This window comes from Desmodus rotundus, chromosome 4 (genome assembly GCF_022682495.2).
Source record: "Desmodus rotundus isolate HL8 chromosome 4, HLdesRot8A.1, whole genome shotgun sequence".
Lineage (NCBI taxonomy): Eukaryota > Metazoa > Chordata > Mammalia > Chiroptera > Phyllostomidae > Desmodus > Desmodus rotundus.
In genome coordinates this window covers 82,486,716-82,508,864 of record NC_071390.1, presented here as the reverse complement: position 1 = coordinate 82,508,864, position 22,149 = coordinate 82,486,716, and the positions used below count along the sequence as shown (strand labels likewise).

Sequence of the window (22,149 nt, the reverse complement as noted above, 5' to 3'; positions counted from 1 at the left end):
CAAATTCGTGCCGAACAGTAAAGCACTAAGGAAATACTGAAATGTAAAGTACCTGGCTTTAAGCATCCATCCAGGTCAGCTGGTCCTCCAGGAGTAATTGAACTAATAAATACACCAAGATCCAGTCTTCCCATCTTCTCCCCACCGATAATTTGAAATCCTGTGAAATAGCACATTTTAAAAAGATCTTGATTATACTGGTGTTTTCAGTGACTAACGATTAGCCTGTTTGACACATAGAAGTGTGGAGACTGTCATAGCAAATGTGATTAATAGGGAACACATGTGAAATGGGACTGTTACATTTGGTGACAGTGTTGCTTGTAAGCATTTCATCTTTCGTATTTCCTGACTGGGCATGTGGGGTGAGGTGCTGCAAGTGGGCAGCCAGTGTCCTGATCAGAAGTAGGCTGTGCCTTGACGCCAATGCTGTGCTATGGGCTTTAAGAATCTCACAGAGACTTACCTAAGCCATACTTTGCGTCTTTTTTCAGGTTCACCAAGGTGATCTCCCTTTCTGGTGAAGATGCTATGCTCCATCTTTTGTGTAGGCCATCTATTGAAGATGTATTAATTTTAAGAGAAAATAAATATAACATGCTCAGGAATTAAGACTGCTTGTTCCAATTTAAATGTTAACAAAACTCATTAATAGATTGCTCATTCCCTATAAATTTATATTTTAAATAATATAATGCCATCATATGTTTTGATAGTGATTCATAGTTTACAAAATGACGATGCTATCACATTTATTCCTTATACATGATTCTCTGTATATAAATATATTTGTTAGAAATAAGTATATTTGTTAGAAATTAGTAAGTAAATCTCAAGAGGTTAAGTAATTTGAGTGGGTTTAACTGAGCTAGTACTGGCAAGAGCTGAAACCTAAAGCGAGGTTTTCCGACTCCATGTCTTTCTGTTGCATTACCATTGACTACCTGAATTTGACAATGCTCAATATATTCAGAATTTCCTATTAATAAGTAGTTGACATTTTTATTTATAATGACTAAAATATTCATGGTAAGTTCTAGAGTTAAATAGCAATGAAAAGGAATGATTTATTTTTAGAAATTTCAATAATGACTTGGCTAGCACATTTACATTCTCGAAGGACTTTATTTCTTATTTTATTTGTGGAACAATCTCATGAGGATCCTTAATCAATGTCTTGTGCATGAGGAATAACAGTTCATGACTTGTTCAACATTGCAACCAGTATTGCTACCCCGCAAAATGTCGCCTGTACTTGATAAATGCTAAACACTACAATTAACTTTCTATTTCTACTTGGTTTAAGTAGGTTAATCATTCATAAATAGCTCCTAAGTTAAACAAATAAATATCACTTAATTGTCATTTTAATAACAAACAATTCTTCATGTACTTAGCAATCCCATCATTTCAGACACACACCCCTCGTCTTGTTATGAGCTGAACTGTGACCCCTCTCCCCCTTCTCCCCACAATTTATATGTTGAAGCCCTAAAGCCCACCAACCTCAGAATTTGACCATATTTGCAGACAGGTTTTTAAAGAGATAATTAAGTTTTGATGATGTCATTAGGGCAGGCCTTAATCCAACACAACTTGTGTCCTTATAAGGGGGAAAGTGAATACAGACATGTGCACATGTGTGCACACATGTGAAGATAGAGAGAAAAGACCATCACCTACAAGCCAAGGAGACAGACCTTAGAAGAAATAAATGTTGCTAACACCTTGATCTCAGACTATTAGCCTCCAGAACCATGAGATACTAAATTTGTTGTTTAAGCCATCTAATTTATGGGACCTTGTTACGGCAGCTCTAGCAAATTAATACCTTCTTAACATCAATTATAATTTGACAGTTCAAACTTCTGTGTGTGTGGTGGTGATAGTGGTGCTAAATGAGTTCAACACAATCAGAAAGATATGCTGGTAAACTAAATCTTAAAATTCATCTCTGCACAGTTCTTAAATATATTGGAGCTTTGTAAAAATTAGAAATTATCTGCCAACATATGATTTACACGTGGATTTTAAATTGTATGTGTTATAAAACAAGCAGTAAGTTTACTGTACAACATACATTAATGCTTAAATGATATATGTGATACTCGTATTCTAGAAATAAATTCCTTTAATTTCAGAAAATGGAAACAATTATTTGCTCTCTGAAGTAAATTAACCTTGTCCCTTAAACACCAAGTATAAATGCATGTTTACTAGCTCCCTGTAGTGTGCCTGTCTGTTTTGTTTCTCTTTTGACCAAATTCAGTTACAAACTTAGTTATAATCCGTAAGAGTAAACAGTAACTCAGTATTCCTAATTTATTAAAATCCCTCCCCCAAACCACTGCGCAATGTTGTGAAGAACCTTAATATACATATTAGGTATATGGGTATAAGTATAAACTCCACGAGTTACTTAATGCCTAAGCTTAATATTATCATCTAAACATCCAAGATGCTTTTATCCTAAAATAGACAATAAACTCTAGTTTTCAGCTAGAATCAAATACAAAATACAGCAGAACAAAAACCATAAAATAAAATAAAACAAATAAGAGGGAGAGGTCACATTAAGTATTTAAATGCAAACTTTTCTTCACGGAGTGTTTTTGCCTTCAATTATAAAACTGATATTCCTAATGTTCCTTGGGAGTATCTGCTAGAAAGTCAGAGATATCGATTCAAAGAATAAAAATGCCATTTTCTTTCTCAACACATGCACTAATAAGATTGGTTATTTATATTGCTTATTTGGCCGATAAGTGTGTGTACATTAAGATATACCTTAGGTAAACATTGTTGGATTACACACACACTCACACTAAATTTACACTATTTTTGCATATTTACTTTCCTAACCATAAGCAACAGCTTAAGCTTTCTATATTCAAGGATTCACCAGTGAGATTTAAGGATTCATTTATTCAATTATTCTTTCATCCTTCAAATGTTTACTGAACAATTTTCTTGTGCAAGTCCCTCACTGGGTAATTTGGGAACAGAAAATGAAATAATGTATATGAAAGCCACTAGCATAGTAAATGTGGGCTGAATGAGACCAAACCTTTGCTAGAGGAGCAAAGATCTAGCCTGACTCATAAGGAGAATGTTGTTAGGCCATCAGTCAAACAGCTGCATAGCAAAGGCATGAATAAGACCTGTAACAAAGGAGAGGCTTCTTCCTGCCAAAAATAAAGATTTCAAGGAAATGAGGGTAGGATTTTAATAAATGGATTATGGACATGGTTATACAGCAACAACTAAGGCATTAGCAAAATCTGAGATGGAAAGAAGGCAGAGAGTTCTGGGGAAATGCCATAGATGAGTTAGGCTAGAGTACAAGACTTGAGTAGGGTGGAGCTGACTATTCTTTTGGAAACAGGAGCTTGGCCAACCCTCTCTTTTTAACAGTGATATGTCCTCCCCACCACAGTCCACCCTCACGTAAAGGGACTTATTAACATGAGGACAGAAGGAAGGAAAAAAGTTGCTGTGCAACTGCATGTTACTAGATAGTACTGAGCACACGCCAAGTTTTTATTTATCTTTGTATTCTATTCACATGTATGTTCAAATATTTTTCTATTGATTTAAAAGAAGAGGGAGGAGAAAGTATTTGAGAGTATATAATACATGACAATGAAATATAAAGGTATTTATAGACTTCAATGAGGACTGAATAGAATTTATGAATCTCTGAAAGTAGAGGTAGCTAGATATTTCAAGTACCAGGACATTTCTGAGTTAATTACTTTATGGAAACAAACATTAGTATTCAAGGAATACCATATTTTGCCATGTATAATGTGCTCCCATTGTATAATGTGCACCCACATTTTTTGGCCCAAACTTTTGAAAAAACTTTCCTTTTTAATTTTTAATTCAATTATTTATCTCTTTATATTCGGATACATGTTTTTCATATTATTATGGAATTTTAGCATTTATTTTTGAATATATTATGGTACAAAAAATTTTATGTAACAAGTAATTATAAAACACAGGAATAGATACAAAGTATTTCAGGCACTACCCATGTATAATGTACATCCTTGGCAAAATACACTACTTATCCTTAAATCCTTAATTTTCTTTCCCATTAATGTACTGTATGATCCAACAAATTCTGCAAATACTTCAAAGTAAAAAAAGAGCCTCAACTTGAAATGTCTACATCTCTGAGTGTTTTCCACTTCTGCTGTATTATCATGTAACTATAAGTGTCATTCTCAATAATGTACCTGGAAGATGTCTAAATCTAATAAATGCATAATTTGGAAATAAAATGTATACCCTCTCTGCAACAGAGACCGTTGTCCCAATGCTGCCTTTCTCATCTCTCATAAGGTTCATGTGGACATCTATAGTCCCTAACTAGAATAACTGTAGATACCAGTAATAAATATATCTGTGAGTAAACTAATTGAATTTCCTAGTAAGATCATATTTCTAATGAGGCCAAAGCCATGCAGGGTGGGAGAAAAGTAGGTTTACAGTTGTGTGTATGGAAAATAATACAATAATGAACAATACAGGAATAAACTGTTTTGCATAATCACAACTGTACCGACTTTTGCCCCATCTTGTCTAATCAATCTAAGTATGAGCCAACATTTTTTCTGCAAGAGAAACTAACTTCTTAGTTATAGATATAGACCCTTGTCAATTACAGAGCAGCTTCATGCCATTGATTCTAAGATTAACTGTACTACAGGTGGAGAAGGCTTTGGATAAATCCATCACTCACCCTAGGGGAAAAGACCCATTTCAAATCCTGGGGATGATGGGTCAGTAGCACCATATAGGTATATAAACAAAGAGAGGTACTTTTCATTGTTATACTACTAATATAATAACTGCTCTGGTGGTAAGGAGATCATGGAAACTTTGGTGTTTTATTTCTGCTAGTACTAAGTATCTGAGTGTTTGGGGCCATATAACATCTTGGGGACTCATTTAACTCATCCATAAAATAAAAAGACTTGGTTTGGATAAACTTTTAAGTTCCTTTTAGTCCTCAATTTAGTTGATTGTATTTTTTTACTTCTGGTTAATTCCTGGATGTGTTGAATCTTTTGGGAGCACTTTGGACTTTTATTTTTATTGTAACCTTTAACTTTGTATATATTCTAATTAAACATCAGGTAGAAAAAACTAGCATTTAAAATCACATTGCTACTTGACACTTGAGTTAACAAAGTATGTTTTACAATATCACTTCTGTTTGTATAACATTTTATTACTTGGAATAAAGATCAGCCATAACAAGATGGAGGTGCAGGTAAAAATGGCTGGGCTCCTTGTACAACCACAGCAGAAATTACAACTAAACTACAAAACAACTATCAAACCAAAATTGTCAGAAATAGAGCTGTATGGAAGTCTAACAACCAGAGAATTAAAGAAGTCACATTTATTCAGATGGGCAGGATGGGCATAGACGCAGAGACGTGGGAACAGGTGGTCCTGCACCCATGTGTGGTGGATACAAATCCAAAGGGATGTCTCAGGAGTAAGGGAACCCAATCACACACCAGACCACCCAGCCCAGGGTTTCAATGCCTGTAAGATAGGTCCGCATAACATCTGGCTATAAAAATAAGCAGGGTGTGGGGGGCAGAGAAACTATGGGATTCTCAGGCATCCCCTCTTAAAGGTCCGCAACAGACTTAGGACTTATGCAGACTGACTTCCTCTGGGCTGGTGTACCAGGGCGGCAGCTTGAAGGACACCAGTGTCATACAGGGAGAAACTGAAGTGTCTGGCATCAGGGTGAGTGCTAGGCTACAGCTTCCTCCCAGGCAAAACTCCAGAGGCCAGGCAGTGGATTTTGTTTCTTTTCTGATCCCTCCCCTACACACAGCCACAGAGTAGGTGGCACTATATCTGAGATGGCAACAACCTGGTTCATGTGGGTTGCTCCGCCCAAAGATTACCTAAGGCTCCACCCCATCCAATTTACAGGTGTGCTTTTCTACATTAGTCCATGCTACTAAGAGAGGGAGTCAAAACAGCTCTACCAGTTTCTAATACATAGAAACAAACACAGGGAGGCTGCCAAAATGAGGAGACAAAGAAATATGGCCCAAATGAAAGAACAGAACAAAACTCCAGAAAAAGAACTAAACGAAATGGAAATAAGTAATCTATCAGATGCAGAGTTCAAAACACTAGTTATAAGGATGCTCAAGGAACTAATCATTAGATACTTCAACAGCATAAAAAAGACCCAGGCAGAAATGAAGGCTACACTAAGTGAAATAAAGAAAAATTTACAGGGAATCAACAGTGGAAGGGATGAAGCTGAGAATCATATCAATGATTTGGAACACAAGGAAGAAAAAAATTCAATCAGTACAGTAAGAGGAAAAAAGAATCCAAAAAAACAAGGATAGGCTAAGAAGCCTCTGGGACAGCTTCAAATATACCAACATTTGCATCATTGGGGTGCCAGAAGGAGAAGAGAAAGAGCAAGAAATTGAAAACTTATTTGAAAACATAATGAAAGAAAACTTCCCTAATTTGGTGAAGGAAATAGACATACAAGCCCAGGAAACACAGAGATTTGCAAACAAGATGGACACAAAGAGAACTACACAAAGACACATCATAATTAAAATGCCAAAGGTTAAAGATAAAGAGAGAATCTCAAAAGCAGCAAGAGGAAGGCAGATAGTTACCTACAAAGGAGCTCCCATAAGACTATCAGCCGATTTCTCAAAAGAAACTTTGCAGGCAAGAAGGGACTGGAAAGAAGTATTCAAAGTGATGAAAACCAAGGGCTTACAACCTAGATTACTCTATACAGCAAAGCTATGATTTAGAATGGAGGGATAGATGAAGTGCTTCCCAGACAAGATAAAGCTAAAGGAGTTCATCATTACAAATCCATTATTACATGAAATGTTAAAGGGACTTATTAAGAAAAAGAAGATCAAAACTATGAACATTAAAAAGACAACAAATTCACAACTATCAAAAATTGTATCAAAAAAACAAACTAAGGAAACAAGCAGAACAGAAACAGAATCATAGATATAGAGATTATTTGGAAAGTTATCATTTGGGAGAGGGAAAGGGGAGAATGGGGGAAAAGGCGCAGGGATTAAGCACAAAGTGGTAGGTAGAGAATAGGCAGGAGGAGATTAAGAACAGTATAGGAAATGGAGTAGCTAAAGAACTTATATGCCCAACCCATGGACATGAACTAACAGAGGGTGTCTGGAAGCAAAAGAGGAAAACTTAGGACAACTGTAATAGCATTATCCATAAAATATATTTTAAAAAGATTGGCCATAAAAATAATAACCAGATTTAATATTAGGTAAAAAGCTTATTTTACTGTCTGTACCAAGTTCCTCTGTACCAGAATAACCTATTTCACATGACAATATTTTTTCTGTATTTTGTTTTTTTAAGAGTGACCCCATTTTTGTGATTTGAACACGAAGAAAGGTAACAAATCTAGATAAAAATTACTTTTCAATTGTATAATAATTCTGAATTATAGTAAAATGGGAAACACTGAAAACCACTTTTATATAATTCTTGCATAAGTTCTACATTTTTGTTTTTACTCTCTTAGCAATAAATATAATAAGTGTGTTTTCTGAAACATTAAGCAACTTAAAAAAAAATTACAACAAAAAATTGGAATCCTTCCTATACCTGTTTCATGAAATTAGAAGATTCATGCCTTTATTCTTTTATCTTCTAAGTTTCGACTTCTTTAAGAGTCTTTGAAAGTCATAAGTTTAAAAGTAAATTTTATTTGTTGGTCCTTATATTAAGTGATGAATAAATCAATATTAATTGATGCTCATTTCTAATTTTCTTCTAATAATCTTGACCAGTAAGGAAGAACATTGAAAATAGAATAAGAGGTCATAAATTTGATTCATGGGCAAGTACTTAACTTTTTGATCACCTTACTTGGAAAAACATGTTTGCCATGCTTTATTATGTGAAACTCAATTCTCAACAGAATGCTCATTCAGGGCTAATTGGGCAGATTCAAGGATAATTTTGAAGAAACCACAGACTTGTCTGCAAGGCAAGTGGGGCACACATCCGTAGGAAGGTGGATGGACCCTTCTTCTGTAGGGGACAGGTGGACAGACAAAGCTGTAAACAGAGAAACTACTCTGCACATACTATTCATGTGGTATACAATATAAATTCATATTCTTTTTCATCAGAAGCTAGGTTAAAACACATTTCAAGTTCTTACCCCTGAATAAATTACTATCCAGCTTCTTTAAAAATCTTAGCTGTTAGCCCTGGCTGGTGTGGCTCAGTGGATTGAGTGCTGGCCTGAGAACCTAAGGGTCACTGGTTTGATTCCCAGTCAGGGCACATGCCTGGGTTGCAGGCCAGGTCCCCAGTAGGGGGTGTGCGAGAGGCAACTACACATTGATGTTTCTTTCTCTCTTTTTCTCCCTCCCTTCCCTTCCCTAAAAATAAATTAACAAAATCTTTAAAAAAATCTTAGCTGTCAGAATAATACATATAAATATAATTAGGCATTACTATGCTAGGAGACAGTTTAAAGGGTGAAGTAGAGCAATAGACTTCCTGCATTCAAATCACGGCATGGGCACTTACTAGCTCCATGACTTTCTGTACAATTCCGCTTCTGTACGGTTTGGTTTCTCATTTGTGAAAAGGAAATAATATTAGCACCTGCCTGAAAGGGTTGTTGTGGAGATTAAATAAACATAAAATCATAAAATATTTGCTACATAGTAAGCATTCAATAGCTGTTAGTCAAAATTACCGCCATTATGGACATTTTAATAATTGAGCTATTTAGATACACAGGTATTCTAAGTTCAGTCCATGTAGGGCACTTGATCATCACAAAGATATACAGCAGGGTCTTCATAACTAGGGCCCAAGTATAAGTTGTTTTTCTTTAATGATATGCACCTCAGATTTTTCATGATTGATATTTTTTTTTTAAATAAGATGAGCCCCGGCTGGTGTGGTTCAGTGGATTGAGCACTGGCCTGTGAACTGAATGGTCGCCAGCTTGATTCCCAGTCAGGGCCCATCCCTGGGTTGAGAGCCAGGTTCCTGGTTGGGGAAGCGTGAGGGGCAACTCTTTCTCTCTTGCACAACTACGTTTCTCTCCCTCCCTTCTCTCTAAAAAATAAATAAAATCTTTTAAAAAATAAGATGAAAAAAATCCTACATTTACTATGCATATTTAAGATATTGTGTGTATTTTTATGTTATGACACAATTTTACTTCCAAGAAATATTTTCCTGTCTAAAAGAACCAGTATGTACATTTATATTAGAGAATGAGAATTATATAAAATTAGTTTTGACCTACAAAAACAGCAGTTTCATATGGTTCAAAGTACTCTCATGCCTACCTTTTTGCCTTGGTTCTCAGGCAAATTAGAACTAAACTTAAAACTTCATCAAATTTAACTATATTATTTGATTAGCGTATTTGCTTCTTTTTCATCAGATTTCTGAATAGTTCAACTCCAAGAGTTTGAGGGTAAGACTGAAGCATTTTTGGAGGAAAGTAGTGTATGTATAGTAACAAAACATTCTTTCTACCCATAAAAGGTGCTAGAAAAATCCAGTAAGATAATGGCCATGCAAGTATTTTGTAACCTGAATTCTGAAACTTTTGAATCCACGGACTTTGAAGTCACTGCACAAAGTTTCTTCTCATAACTTTGTTTTTTCTTAGACTTCTAAACTATAAATCTCAACATTTTAAGTCTTCAAATTCTTCCCATAATACTTAGGATAAGATTCAACACTGGTCCTATTTAGTAATCGAGCTCCAACCTTATCCTCACACGCTGAGGATTCCTGCAATTCCCTGAATCTGCTATACCTTTTCACGGGTCTCCACGGCTCTGACTATACTACACCCTTGGTCTGGAATGCTTATCCACACCGGTCTATCTGAATAAATCCTTTTATTTCAAGATTCAGCTCAAGCATCTTGGTAAAGAAACCACTTTGGCTAAAACTCTTTTTAATCAAAATTATCTTTCATCTGAATTATCTCAGTCTCCCAATTAGTGTCCATATCTTTAATTTGTCATTTCTCTAGTTCATCAACACAGGCCTAAATTATGGGTCTCATCACATCACTATGATGTTGCAAAGTACAATTCTCCTTTGACTCCAATGTAAGGCCTAAAATCGTTGGCAAAGATTTGGAGACGCTTCCTTATTACGTCTAAGATCAGCTCACGAGGTACAAGAGAAAAGGTTATGATGGAAAGGAGGGGGAAAACATTTTATAAACCTACCATTTTCGTTTAAGGGTACTTGGGATGAAGAATTTCCAGAACTATGCAAAGTCATTCCTGTGGTATAAATTAAATTATTAGACAGTTTATAAAATGGTAAGTAATTTCTTCTGATAAATTCATAAAAGCAATAAAACATTAAGGTGAAACATTTTCTTTTACTTATACTCAGAAAAATATGTCTTCCAACAATGGACTTACTATTTTTAATGCCTAGGTTAAGCATATCACCTTGTATTGCAGAATAAATATAAACACATATGTATTGTTTCTGACAATAACATTGATATGCCAAATTGAAATGATCAAACTGAAATGAGTTTAAAAACATTTGTTCGAATGTTAAAAGAAAACCAAATATTCAATAAGAATAAATACTCTTAATCAAAAAATAACTGCAGAAAATAAGTTTTCTTTCATGGGTTTTATTTTATCTGTGTTTTTCTATGTAATATTACTATTCTACATCTGATATGCGATGGTTTTTTAGGTAAACCAAGGCCTTCCTAATGAAAATAGCTTAGACTCGATAAGAGATACAATATTAGTGAATGTCCTTTGAAAAGTGTTTTCCAAAAGATTGAATTGGTGTCTTCTTATGCTATATTTAACACAAAAGGGTGACCTATAGGGTGAAATCTTGCCTTTTAACTGTTTAAAAGTTTTTAAAAAGCCAATTCAATTAAAATTGATGATAGTATAATCTCTGAAAGTTGTAGAAGCCTGTATTAATAAAGTAATGTTACTTTCCATAAATATTTATCAATTCTAGCGTAGAGTTCTTTTTTGACTTCACTTACTTCACATATCCCCAATCCAATTACAGGGTAAAAAAAACACTACTTTCTTAACTTTGTGAAGTTGGAGTTAAATGATCAAACAAACTTTGGTCTAAGGGAGGGATAATTAGTATTATTTAGTTGAACAAAAGCAGAAGAGGGTTATTCTTGTTTCCCATTTTTGTCTCCCCAGCTGTTTCTTATTTTAAGTAATCTTTCATACCCCTGTGCTTTAATATCTACTCTCCTGAAAGACTGGTTCTATGCATGTCCCTTTAAAGATGCATAAAGCAACAGGAAATCTGAACTATTTACCTTATAAGGTAGTATGTGTTTATAAACACACAATCTCTATACTTACATTATTAAGAGGCCCCAGCTAGCTGGGAGAATTTGAAAAACTTAAATTAACTAGGAAATTCTACCTACAATGAGAGCACATTCAAAAAATTATCTGTTTTTAGAGACAGTTCCATTCATGCTAAGGTGAAAGGACCCTAAATAAACTTTTCTTCAAAAAATACAGCATTAGTGGAAAATCTAATGGAAAGCTTGTAAGGAAAATCCAAAGGAAGGTTATCCAAAGGCATGTGTTCTCTGTGTGGGTTCTCTGGGTAAAACTGTCATGGCTTTTAATTACCTCCAAGAGAAAGCTAACTAGTGGTCAGTGCCATGGCGCACCCACTTGTTAAATCATTTTTGGGTTTGACTTGGTGCACTTTAAGTAGTCTAAAATTTTATATTCACAAATAGTTTTGGTAATTGGGACACAGAACCAAAAATAATTTCTTGGTAGATTACATTGTATTGTTCACTTCACTATGAGCACCAGGTACAGGCGGAAAAGAAGGTAAGCTTGTTTATGCTGACCTATAACATGTGCTTGACCAGGGTCTTCAAAAGATGAGAAGTCTGATTCATGTTTCCTCCTTTCAGGACTTCTATTTAAACTTGCAACAGACTTTGAACTAAAGAGGGAAAAGGAAGGTAGGAGGGGGGTGTGTCAATGTAAAAAAAATATGGTGGAAATAATAAAATGTCAAAACAAAAACAAATGTATGAAATGTAGAATTTACAAATATGTAGTCTGGGTAAATTATGTTCTTACTTATTAGGTTTTGTGACTCCTGTCAAAGATTCTGTATCAGATCTTGCCATCTGGTGAAATGGTTTTCCTACCAACTCCGCAATGGTCTGTGATGGGGATTCCAGGTTAACAAGAACATTTTTCCGATGAGGATAGAGAGAGGCCTGACTGAGATCGTGGTATGATTTACTCATCCCTCTAGGCTTTTCCTCCCATGAAGTTTTCTCACTCTTCTCTTTTGCACTTTTTTGCAATGGCTGGTAAAGCGACAGCTCTGAGCAGGACAGCCTCTTCAGAATCTCAGCTTGAACTGACAGAGGTCGAACGGCAAGTTTGTTCAGGGTGCTGCTGGCCAGACTGCCAGTGCTGACTGCTCGTCCCATATTAAATCCTCTAACGGACTCCACTTGGAGATTCAGGCTCCTAAACGAAGCTCTCTCTACAAGGAAACAGGATTGCTTTACATGATGGAAACACCGCAGAACCTTTATGAGAAGAGTTATTTTAATAAATAAAATACAGCATGCAGTTTTTAATCATTTTGATTGTCAGCATAAAAAGAAGGCTGGAAGGTCTTGCTTTTCATACCATCTCTCCATCCTTGTAGCTTTCTTACATCCAGGGCCTGGTCAGCATTTCCTACTTCCTCTAATGATTCCCTTGGATCCAGTAATGTTTGGGCCTCAGGCTTGCTGACCCCAAGTTCCCAATTATGGGTTTCAGTTAGAAATGAGAATGACATTTGACAGAGAAATTTTCCAACCCAGTAGTGCGTCTGCTAAAACACCAGCAAACCAAGGATGGGAGAGGGGGAGATGAAACCCTGATAGGCCAACATGGTGAGATGATGCCTACAGGAGAAGCTGTGCAGAGGACTCTGCCCACAAAGTTCTTCATAATTACATTTTTAAAAGCTTACGGCAGACTGGTGATGGTTACACAAATCTGTGAATATACTAAAAACCACTGAGCTGTACACTTTAGGTGAGTAAATTATATGGTATGTGAATTTTATCTCGCAACTGTTACCAAAAAAGGCACTCATGGTAAAATATTTCTTTTGTTATTTCATTACTGTGCCAATCCCACCATGCAACCTTGTTGACTTTTTGTGATTCAACTGAGGCACAGGAGCCATGAGAGGATCAAATACTGTCTTCTCGTTCTTGGTTTCTATTAATTAACATGATCGAGGAGCGGGGGTCCTCTTCATGTTTAAATTCCTTTCACTCCTAAATACACATCCAAAGTCTTCTTTCAGAGGCTAAATTTAGAGATACCTTCTAACAAGCGTTTGGCTATTCTACAGAGTCCAGCACAAATAACACCCCCTTTTTATTACAAAATCTTTTATTACAAAATGATAAGCATGTGATTCTGTAACATAATAGTATCACACTCAAGCACACCATATGATATTTTAGGTGAAATGTTCAAATTAAAACTGAAAATTATTACACCCATATTATTACCATATGAACCATACTCAAGCAGGTGTTACTTCTGCCAGACCCTGTATTTCATAGAACCAATATGTTGTGGAAGTATTTGAACATTTGAGGTTGTTAACAAAAGCAATGTATCACAGAATTTTGGCATCAAATCCTTTCATGTAAATAAAGAACTGGGATCATAGAATTTTAAATGATCTGGTTGTTCATGCATTAGTAATCCACATCACAAGGCACCCCACTGGCCACGCCCCACCCCTTGTAAAGTACCAACGCTGTGTTGCACTTAAGGAATACAGCTTGACTATATTATATAAAACAGCTGTGAAACTTCCTTTCAAAAAGAAAATGTCAACTGTTGCTGACTTAGATTTTTAGATTGTTTCATTATCTTCATTTCCTAGGAAGATTAATAATCAATACTTTATCTCAGGTGTAGAAAGATAGGAAAACATTAAAGGTATATAAATGATATTCATGCATTAGGATGGAGTTTAAATAAACATGTCTCATTGTCATCCAAAAAGTCGATGGTCTGTCTGAAGTAGAAATGGACACCAAATTAAAACATAATAAAAAACAAAACAACAAAAAAAAGCTTTGGTTTAAAGATTTGCAGATGGATCTTTAGCTTAAAACACAGAGTTTTTATTAGAGCAGACAGTATTTCTATTTTCTTTTACTTTGAGAACAGACTAAAGATGCCAAACTGGAGTCTTATGAAGATTGAATTACCAGCAAATACCTTCACAACCAATAGATTCTTCACCTTTAAGGAAAATGTAGACCAAACTTTGGCAGGAATAGGGACAGTTCAGTTTAGGATATATCTCTTTTGTAAACATCAAGGATTATGCTACTCAAATCTGCTCATAGCCTACTTCAGGGTAGGATTTAAAAGGCTGTAGATATTTATGGAATGGAGTCAAAAACCATCCAGTTACCTGGTCTATCCTACTGTTTTTCACCTGGAAAAAACCAACATAGACAGGATGGGATAAAACATTAGAATGAGCCTACATCCTAATACTGATGCTTCAAATTTGAACTCAAAGGCTTGCTAGTTCCACACAGGCAGCACTATGCTTCCTAATCTTTGTCTGGGCTACCGTCCAGGGCCTTTCACTATTTTGTAATTCTTTTTTATGTCAACTTAACTGTATGATCTTTTGAGAGGAGCTCCAGTTATTTTTGTTATCCCACAGCAGGGAGTATAGTGTCTTACAAGTACTAAGTACTCAACAAAATGATTATTAATCTCAATTTAATTCCATGCAAATTAGTTCTTTGGAAGCTCATCAATATAGAAAGAGTATTGGATTAGGACTTAAGAGATCAAGGTTTCCTCCTTGTTCAACCTCTAACTCTAAGGTTAGGTGAAACACAACTCCTCTGAACCTGATTCCTCATCAGTAAAATTTTGGACTTACTGGCCTCTCAAATTCTTTCTAGCACCCAAATTCTATCACGCTAAAGAAGTAACACACATTTGTTAGCCCTTCAACACCCTAGAGGTGACATCAGCTATTTTCACTTATCTAGTACAGATAGTTTAGTGGGCAGGCAGTTACTTCTAAGCCAATTCTAACGAGAAAATAATTCCTTTGAAGGCTAAACAAAATCTGGGGGAAATAGATAATATCCTCTTGAAGTACTTTCACATAGGAGTTCTAGGATCCACAGCTGTTGTGTTCCTAGGGGCAAACCTGTGAGATACAGAAAGCATTCCCCCTTCGTGGATGAAGAAACTGAGACTCCAAAAAAGTCAGTTATTTTCCTAAGGTCATACTACTACTACTACTACTACTACTACTACTACTACTATTTGTAATAGTAGTGGTGAAGCTGAAGGCAGTCATGATAACAATGAAATGTATTCAATATTTATAATATGCCAGGCACTTTTCAAGTGCTTTAAGTATGTTCATCTTCAGAACAATCTTCTGATATAGGTATTGTCATTATGATAATGATTTTACAGATGGGGAACTAACACAGGGAGTTTATACTTAAACTCTCCGCCTGCCAAGATTCAAAACTTTAAGTAATAGAGTGAGGTTTGAACTCTGGCTACTGGCTGTGTTAAGACCTATACTATATTGTTCTTCAGTATAAGAAATATTAAGCATGAAAAGCTGGCTTCATAGTTTATCTTCTCTCTTTTTTGCTATAGCACACTATACCACATCTATAATGATGTAGCCTTCAATTGTTCAATTCTGGTTTGTACTGAACAGAGTATGAGTCCACAAAGATACACTGATAGCCCTAGTAAGTTTGATATTTTGCTATACTTTGAGAATATATAAGAGCATACAAATTTTTAAGCAGAGAAAAGCAGGGAAAGAAAAGGAATAATGAGATTATAGCAGTAGTTATCATATTTTAGCATGCATAAACATCATTACTGAGGAAAGCATGTTAAAATACAGATTCTCGGGACCCAATGCCCGAAGATTGGGATTCACCATGCTTCAGGTAGGTTTCTGGAATCTTCATTTTTAATAAACATATAGCCCCTACCACCCTGATTTTGAAAGGCTGGGAAACATCTATTCATAGGTTGCCATCTCCTCATTCTGATCCCATGGGGAATACATTTTTTGTAAGATTTCAGGATGTGAGAAAGTTCAGATAAAGAATTCACAGAGCTTTGTCACATGAGGCCATGAGTGCTATTCCATTAAAAATTGTAAACAAAGTCTTCAGAGTGTTTAACTTGAAATCTATAACAATATACTATGCAGAAATAGATTTTGTGTGACTTTAATTTCCACATGTGGTCTTGCAAAGTTACCTTTAAAATCTTGATTCTAAGTAAGATACTCTTTCAAAGCTGAAATAGTTTCTTCTGCTGGTTCCTTTTCAAAAGAAACTGAAACCATTCTCCTGACCATTTAAATTGGGTGCTGTGGTTATTCATCTCAGTCTCAGAACAGGGACACACCCAGGCAAAGCTAATAGACGGGAAATGTGCCACCCCCAAAACTGTTACGGTATGTAACTTCGCCCTGCTGGGTGCACACCCCTCCTGCCCCCTTTAAAGTTCCACTTTAAGTGCCACCAGTCAAGTACCCTCGTTTCTGATCTCCCTCTCCTCTGTGGTGATCCTACAGTCTGTACAAATTAATCTGTTATTCAAACCTTGACCTTTTATTGTGTATTGTTTATTGTTTCATGCATATTCATCTTACCTTCCCAAATAGTGTTTAAGTTTATATGGTACAGAATGTGATCCGAACTTTTATAATATTTACATCAGCTAGCCTAGTGATAAGCACAAAATAGACATTTCAATAGGTATTCCCTGACTGATCTGGGGTTACGTTATCAAAATGAACATGAAGTTGAAAGCTCGGCTTCACTGGTGACACCTTTATGAACTTGACTTCGCCATTTAACATCTATATATCTTGTAATTTTCATCCTAAACATGGAAATTCTTTTAAAATGTGGCAAAAATCATGCATATATCCTGGAGTCATCTGCCATAGTTTGCTTCTCCTTACCAATATCTTGGGCATCTTGGTTGCTCTGTCTTGCTCTCATCTGCAGCTGGAACTTGTGCTGGGAAGAGCAGAGGTGCAGCAGGTACTGGCATACCTTACTGTTGTCTGTCTGGAAGGCGTGTTTTATCCCATCTGATGTATTCTGCAGTGTGATTTTCTTCTTCTACAATATTAATCAGTAGTATTAATAATTAGGATATTTCCTTATTATTTTATAACATCACTGAATTCTGTAAAGATATTAGTATGTAAATATTATTTTTGTTTTGCATTATTAGGCATTAGTATTCCTTGACCTATATTTCATGTAAGTATAGAAAACTATAAACCTGTATTATTACAAATTCAGAAAGTAAAAGATATTAATATTATTTGCCACTTTCAAAAATTATAGCCTGAACTAGACTATACACTAGCCACCAGCAAGGAGAGCATAGTTTCCTTTAATGAGGTATCAATACTTTTAGTTTCCTGCAATGTTTACAAACACCAAAACTATTTGAAAATGAAAAGTAGAGTAAATACACTTTCTACTCTCTTGGATGAGAAAATGAAGTTCAATAAAAAATTAATTTAATGAAACTTCTGGCCTGAAAAATGAACAAGTAAATATTTAGTGACAGTGATTCTTGCCAAATTCAGGGAAAGAAGGAGAACCTCAATTAGTCTTATTTCCCCGAGGTTTCTTGAAAAGCTCTCTCATGTGTAAGAGGGCATCCCAAAATGTTATGACCTATGTGGTAAGGCTTGAAGGTGATCTGTGTGCCTTAAAAGTCTAGCATTCGACATGCTGGGATCTAAGACGAATATCTCTGGAGAACTGCTTAAGTCCAGTTAGACACCACGCTACCTCTTGGTTTCTTCTATGGTGCAAATTATTCTGTCTACTTCATGTCCCTTGTCTTTATTTCAAATGCAGAAATAAGCATAAAAAAAGTAAAATTTGGTAGGCATAGAAAAAGTCAAATACATAACAGAATATGTATTACTCAAACTTCATTCATGCAGGTGCCATTTTCATAATTTCTGGACTTATTTATAAATTTTTATATTGACTTTGCTTAGTTATATAAATTCACTTAAAGAAACTTTATATCACAACTGTAAATAGAAAACCAGCATTACCTGCCATAAATAGAACCCAGCTATAAAAATATGTAATCGATGCAATAAAACAAAATAAGATGTTGTTGCCAATGAAATCTCTAGGATCCTGTTCTCTTTGTTAGAAAAGGAAACCATCAAGTATTAGAGAGGAGTTAAAGATATAGTACCACCAAACTAATACCTTGACTATCAGCAGTATATCTAGTAATTCTTCAAGTAGCTGGGAAATTTTTCTCCTAACATAAAATTTAACCACTGTCAAGTAATTTCTGAGGATGTTGACCCCACAGCTATAAAGCTATAGAGGTTTGAAACAAATTTTAAGAGCAATTGATTCTAAGTGTTAACTGATGGACTGGACAAGAAATGTGCCCAAGGGAATCCAGTAGTGAGAGATGAGAAGGGCATGAAAAGGTGATGTTTCCACCTTCCCACAGGCTAGTGGAAGAAAAAAAGGAGGGTACAAGAGAGAGCTCTGTGTAAGGGCAAGCACTTCGGATGAACTGGCTAAACACAGGAATAGTTTATATGGGAATGTGGTTTATTCTCTGTTACTGGAGATCTTTAAAAATGAGCTAATCACAGCTAGTTCCATATATGGCAGAACTGGTGTGACAGCTCAGCAAATGACAGAGAGCTGAATGGTAAATGATTATCTGATTTGTTGCCTTTCAAAATTGGTTAAAATTACATTTGTATTTAATTAATCTAAGGTTTCCTCCAGATACCTGCACTGCTAGTATTTCCACTGAGGAAAGTAAATTAAACCCAGGTAAATTTCTGGTTTTGACAATCCTGAGAGATGTGAACACTCTGGGCTTTCCTCAGAGATTATTGTCTGGTGATCTTAGTGGTACCTCGGGGTTTCTGAGGAAACATATTAACTGACCATTAGATCTAGAACTGATTCCAAGTGTCTCTAGGCTGAAGACTATCCAGAGTCAGTTGAGACCTCGACATTGATATTTTTATAAACAATATTCTGATGGGACCATATTTCAGCTCAAATATAAACTAAAGATGTCAGCAGTTCCTGAATAGTATTTGGAAAACAACTACCTAAATATATTTTTGATTTACCTCTGGGGTTTGCCAATTGCGTTTCAATGTTCAAAATCAAAAGTACAGGAACTACTATAAAGGACACATGGACAAAATCAAGGGGGAGGGTGGAGGTGGGGGAGGGAGGTGGGTTCAGCTGGGGTGGGGTGGAGGGATGGGGAGAAAAGGCATACAACTGTAATTGAATAACAATAAAAATTAAAAAATATATATGCCTTCATAGCTGACTATCTTTCATAAACATGATTCTCTAAAAATCATTTTTTTTAAACTTCATGTCTACAGAGAGTATACACTAAAACTTGAAACTGCAGAAAGTTCTAGGATCAGTTCATAAAATCCAGTAAATCTCTGGACCACTGAGATTCGAATACAGTTGCTGTGAGAGACCTATTATTGAGTAAGACAAAGTTCACTGACTTTAAGATAGATATCTTTCTTAAATATATTAAAGGGGTTTCTCCATGTGAGAAGTTAGTATCCTAGAATAACTTCTAAATTAACAGAGAAGTCAGCTGGGTTGTAATTTAACTAAAGTTTATTGAGCATGTAACCAGGTAGGAATGTATAATTAAAAAAAAAAATCACCTCCTGAGAAAACCTAAAACAAATAAACCTCAATAATACTTCCCGTAGCTAAGAAAGAAGAGCAAAAAGTATTAAGACATATTAGCCCTACTGAATGACAGGGTTTAAAGCTTACTTAAGTAACGTCAATTAATGTTACATTTGAAATCGACAACACTTATTTTAAAACATAATCAAACGGGTTTAAATTGGACATACTGAAAAAGAAATCTTCTTGGTTTCCCTCCATGGAAAGCGAAGGACCAATGTGCGAACTCCATTGTGAACCTCAAACACAAGGACACCTTTAGAACAGACTCCTAGTAATATTCCAGTTTGTGACTTTTTCTCAGGGTGCACCCGATGAAAATGAACTCCGTATTCTGTCAGTCTTTGGCAGACCTGTTGGAACAGTAGCATACACCTTGCTAAAAGGTGACATAAAGATACATAACCTGTACCAATATAGTTTCATATAGAAATGACAGTCTTTTCAACAAATGTTACTGGAACAATTGAACATTCACATGCTAAGAAAATGAATCTCGACCCTACTTCATCCAATATATGCAAATTAACCCAAAATGAACCACAGACCTAAATACAGGAGTTAAACTATAAAACTTAGAAAAATCTCTGTCACTGTGGGCTAGACAAAAATTTCTTAGATGGAACAGTAAAAGTATGCATATGCCCTGGCTGGTGTGGCTCAGTGGATTGAGCATTGGCTTGTGAACCAAAGAGTCACCGGTTGGATTCCTAGTCAGGGCACATGCCTGGGTTGTGGGCCAGTTCCCCAGTAGGGGGTGCACAAGAGGCAACCACACATTGATGTTTCTGTCCCTCTCTTTCTCCATTCCCTTCTGTCTAAAAGTAAATAAATAACATCTTTTAAAAAAAAGTATGAAGTATGGAATCCATAGGTTCAAATCATAGTTTCACCCCACATAACAACCACTGACTTTGTGAACATCACCTCTTTGAGCCTCAGTTCTCTTACAAAATGAGAATTAAAATACCATGGTTTCAATCAGGAATAAATAAAGTAAGTTAATGCACAGTATCATTTATTGGCATCTTGCTTACTATGATAAAGATACAAAGCTTATCATTTGCAATGCTGCGTGCTTACCTTTAAAAATTCTAACTCTGTCTCTTTTTCAGAAGCTCCCACATAGGTATTATGCAATTTGGGTAACTCTTCTTTAATATAGGATAAGTCAAGTTTCTCCATTACCCTGGGAGGCAAATAATGCTCCAGTCTAAAATAAGACACACCATGAACCTAGAAAGAAGAATGATTCTGTAAGCAATTCTGTTTGCCCTCTTCCTCTTATTACAAAAGTTCTTACATCAACCAAAAGATAAGATACTTCTATTTATAGTTCTCTCTGAGGAGTGAGTTTCAGAGGAAATGCATTCTCTTTTATTCAGTTTGGTAGAATGACTGAACTGATTGGCAAAGTTGAGGAGAGACCGACAATCAAGAACCAAATGTCACTACAGTTAGGGGTTAATGTTGCAAAGGATGCTGCTTGAGTGGCAGAGTCTCCTGCCTTTGCTTCCTTTTAGATCACTTATATTCTAGAGCATTTGGGTTCAGACATTTCTTCTTCATACAGTGAGCTCTGTGAGGTTCTCAGCCCATCACTGCATGGATCAATATGGAAAGTAGAAGACTCCTTTATTCCAAATCTGGCTAGTAACCCTGTGTCTATTACCTAACAGGTAGAAATTAGGAAGAGAAAGGGTAAGTGCTAGATATCCCAAAACCCTGAAATAGGACAACGAAAGGAAGGAACGAAGGAAGGAAGGAAGGGAAATCCCACATAGTATGATTTTACAAAACCAGTGTACATGAGGATCTCGGTCATTTTGAAGGATTAAACTAGCCTCAAAAATCTCTAGATCTAAACAGCAAACACCTCAACCAGGTTTAGTCTTTAACTATGCTGAGGATAAGAACATCAGTTCAAAAGTGGTCCCAGAGAAAATAATAAATCCCACCTCTGGTTGATAATCTCCATACTCAGCCTGGAGAGCCAAGGATGCCAGCAATAACGAAGTCTCATCATCACAGTGCATCCTTTCCTCCAAGAGGTCTTTTCGCAGCTGGAGATAATACTGATGACAGGTCAGCGTATGTCTGGAAAATAATACAAACACAAGACATCTAGGCTTTTATCTTCAACCTTGGGAAAATTTTTATTATTGACAAGTAAGTTTAGTTTCCAAAATAGTTTATTATTAAGCTCTTAAGCCATAATAATTTAATAAATTATGTTAAAGGAATTCTTTATG

General features: G+C 35.8%; 1 protein-coding gene across 12 annotated transcripts in view; it reads right to left on the bottom strand.

The window, feature by feature from the left end:
- PTPN13 (protein tyrosine phosphatase non-receptor type 13) overlaps window positions 1-22,149 on the bottom strand; it is a 193,936-nt gene that overhangs the window by 52,909 nt on the left and 118,878 nt on the right. For 10 of the 12 annotated variants that reach the window (XM_024574843.4, XM_045183695.3, XM_045183694.3 and 7 more), the window contains 9 exons: window positions 21,856-21,994; window positions 20,981-21,133; window positions 20,068-20,250; window positions 17,113-17,275; window positions 12,174-12,591; window positions 11,936-12,033; window positions 10,287-10,343; window positions 467-556; window positions 53-160 (listed from right to left, as the gene is read on the bottom strand). In XM_024574843.4, the coding sequence (XP_024430611.2) occupies window positions 53-160; window positions 467-556; window positions 10,287-10,343; window positions 11,936-12,033; window positions 12,174-12,591; window positions 17,113-17,275; window positions 20,068-20,250; window positions 20,981-21,133; window positions 21,856-21,994 (1,409 nt within the window). The remainder of the gene's footprint in view (window positions 1-52; window positions 161-466; window positions 557-10,286; window positions 10,344-11,935; window positions 12,034-12,173; window positions 12,592-17,112; window positions 17,276-20,067; window positions 20,251-20,980; window positions 21,134-21,855; window positions 21,995-22,149) is intronic. The other 2 variants (XM_024574845.4, XM_045183699.3) reach the window with 1 other exon arrangement.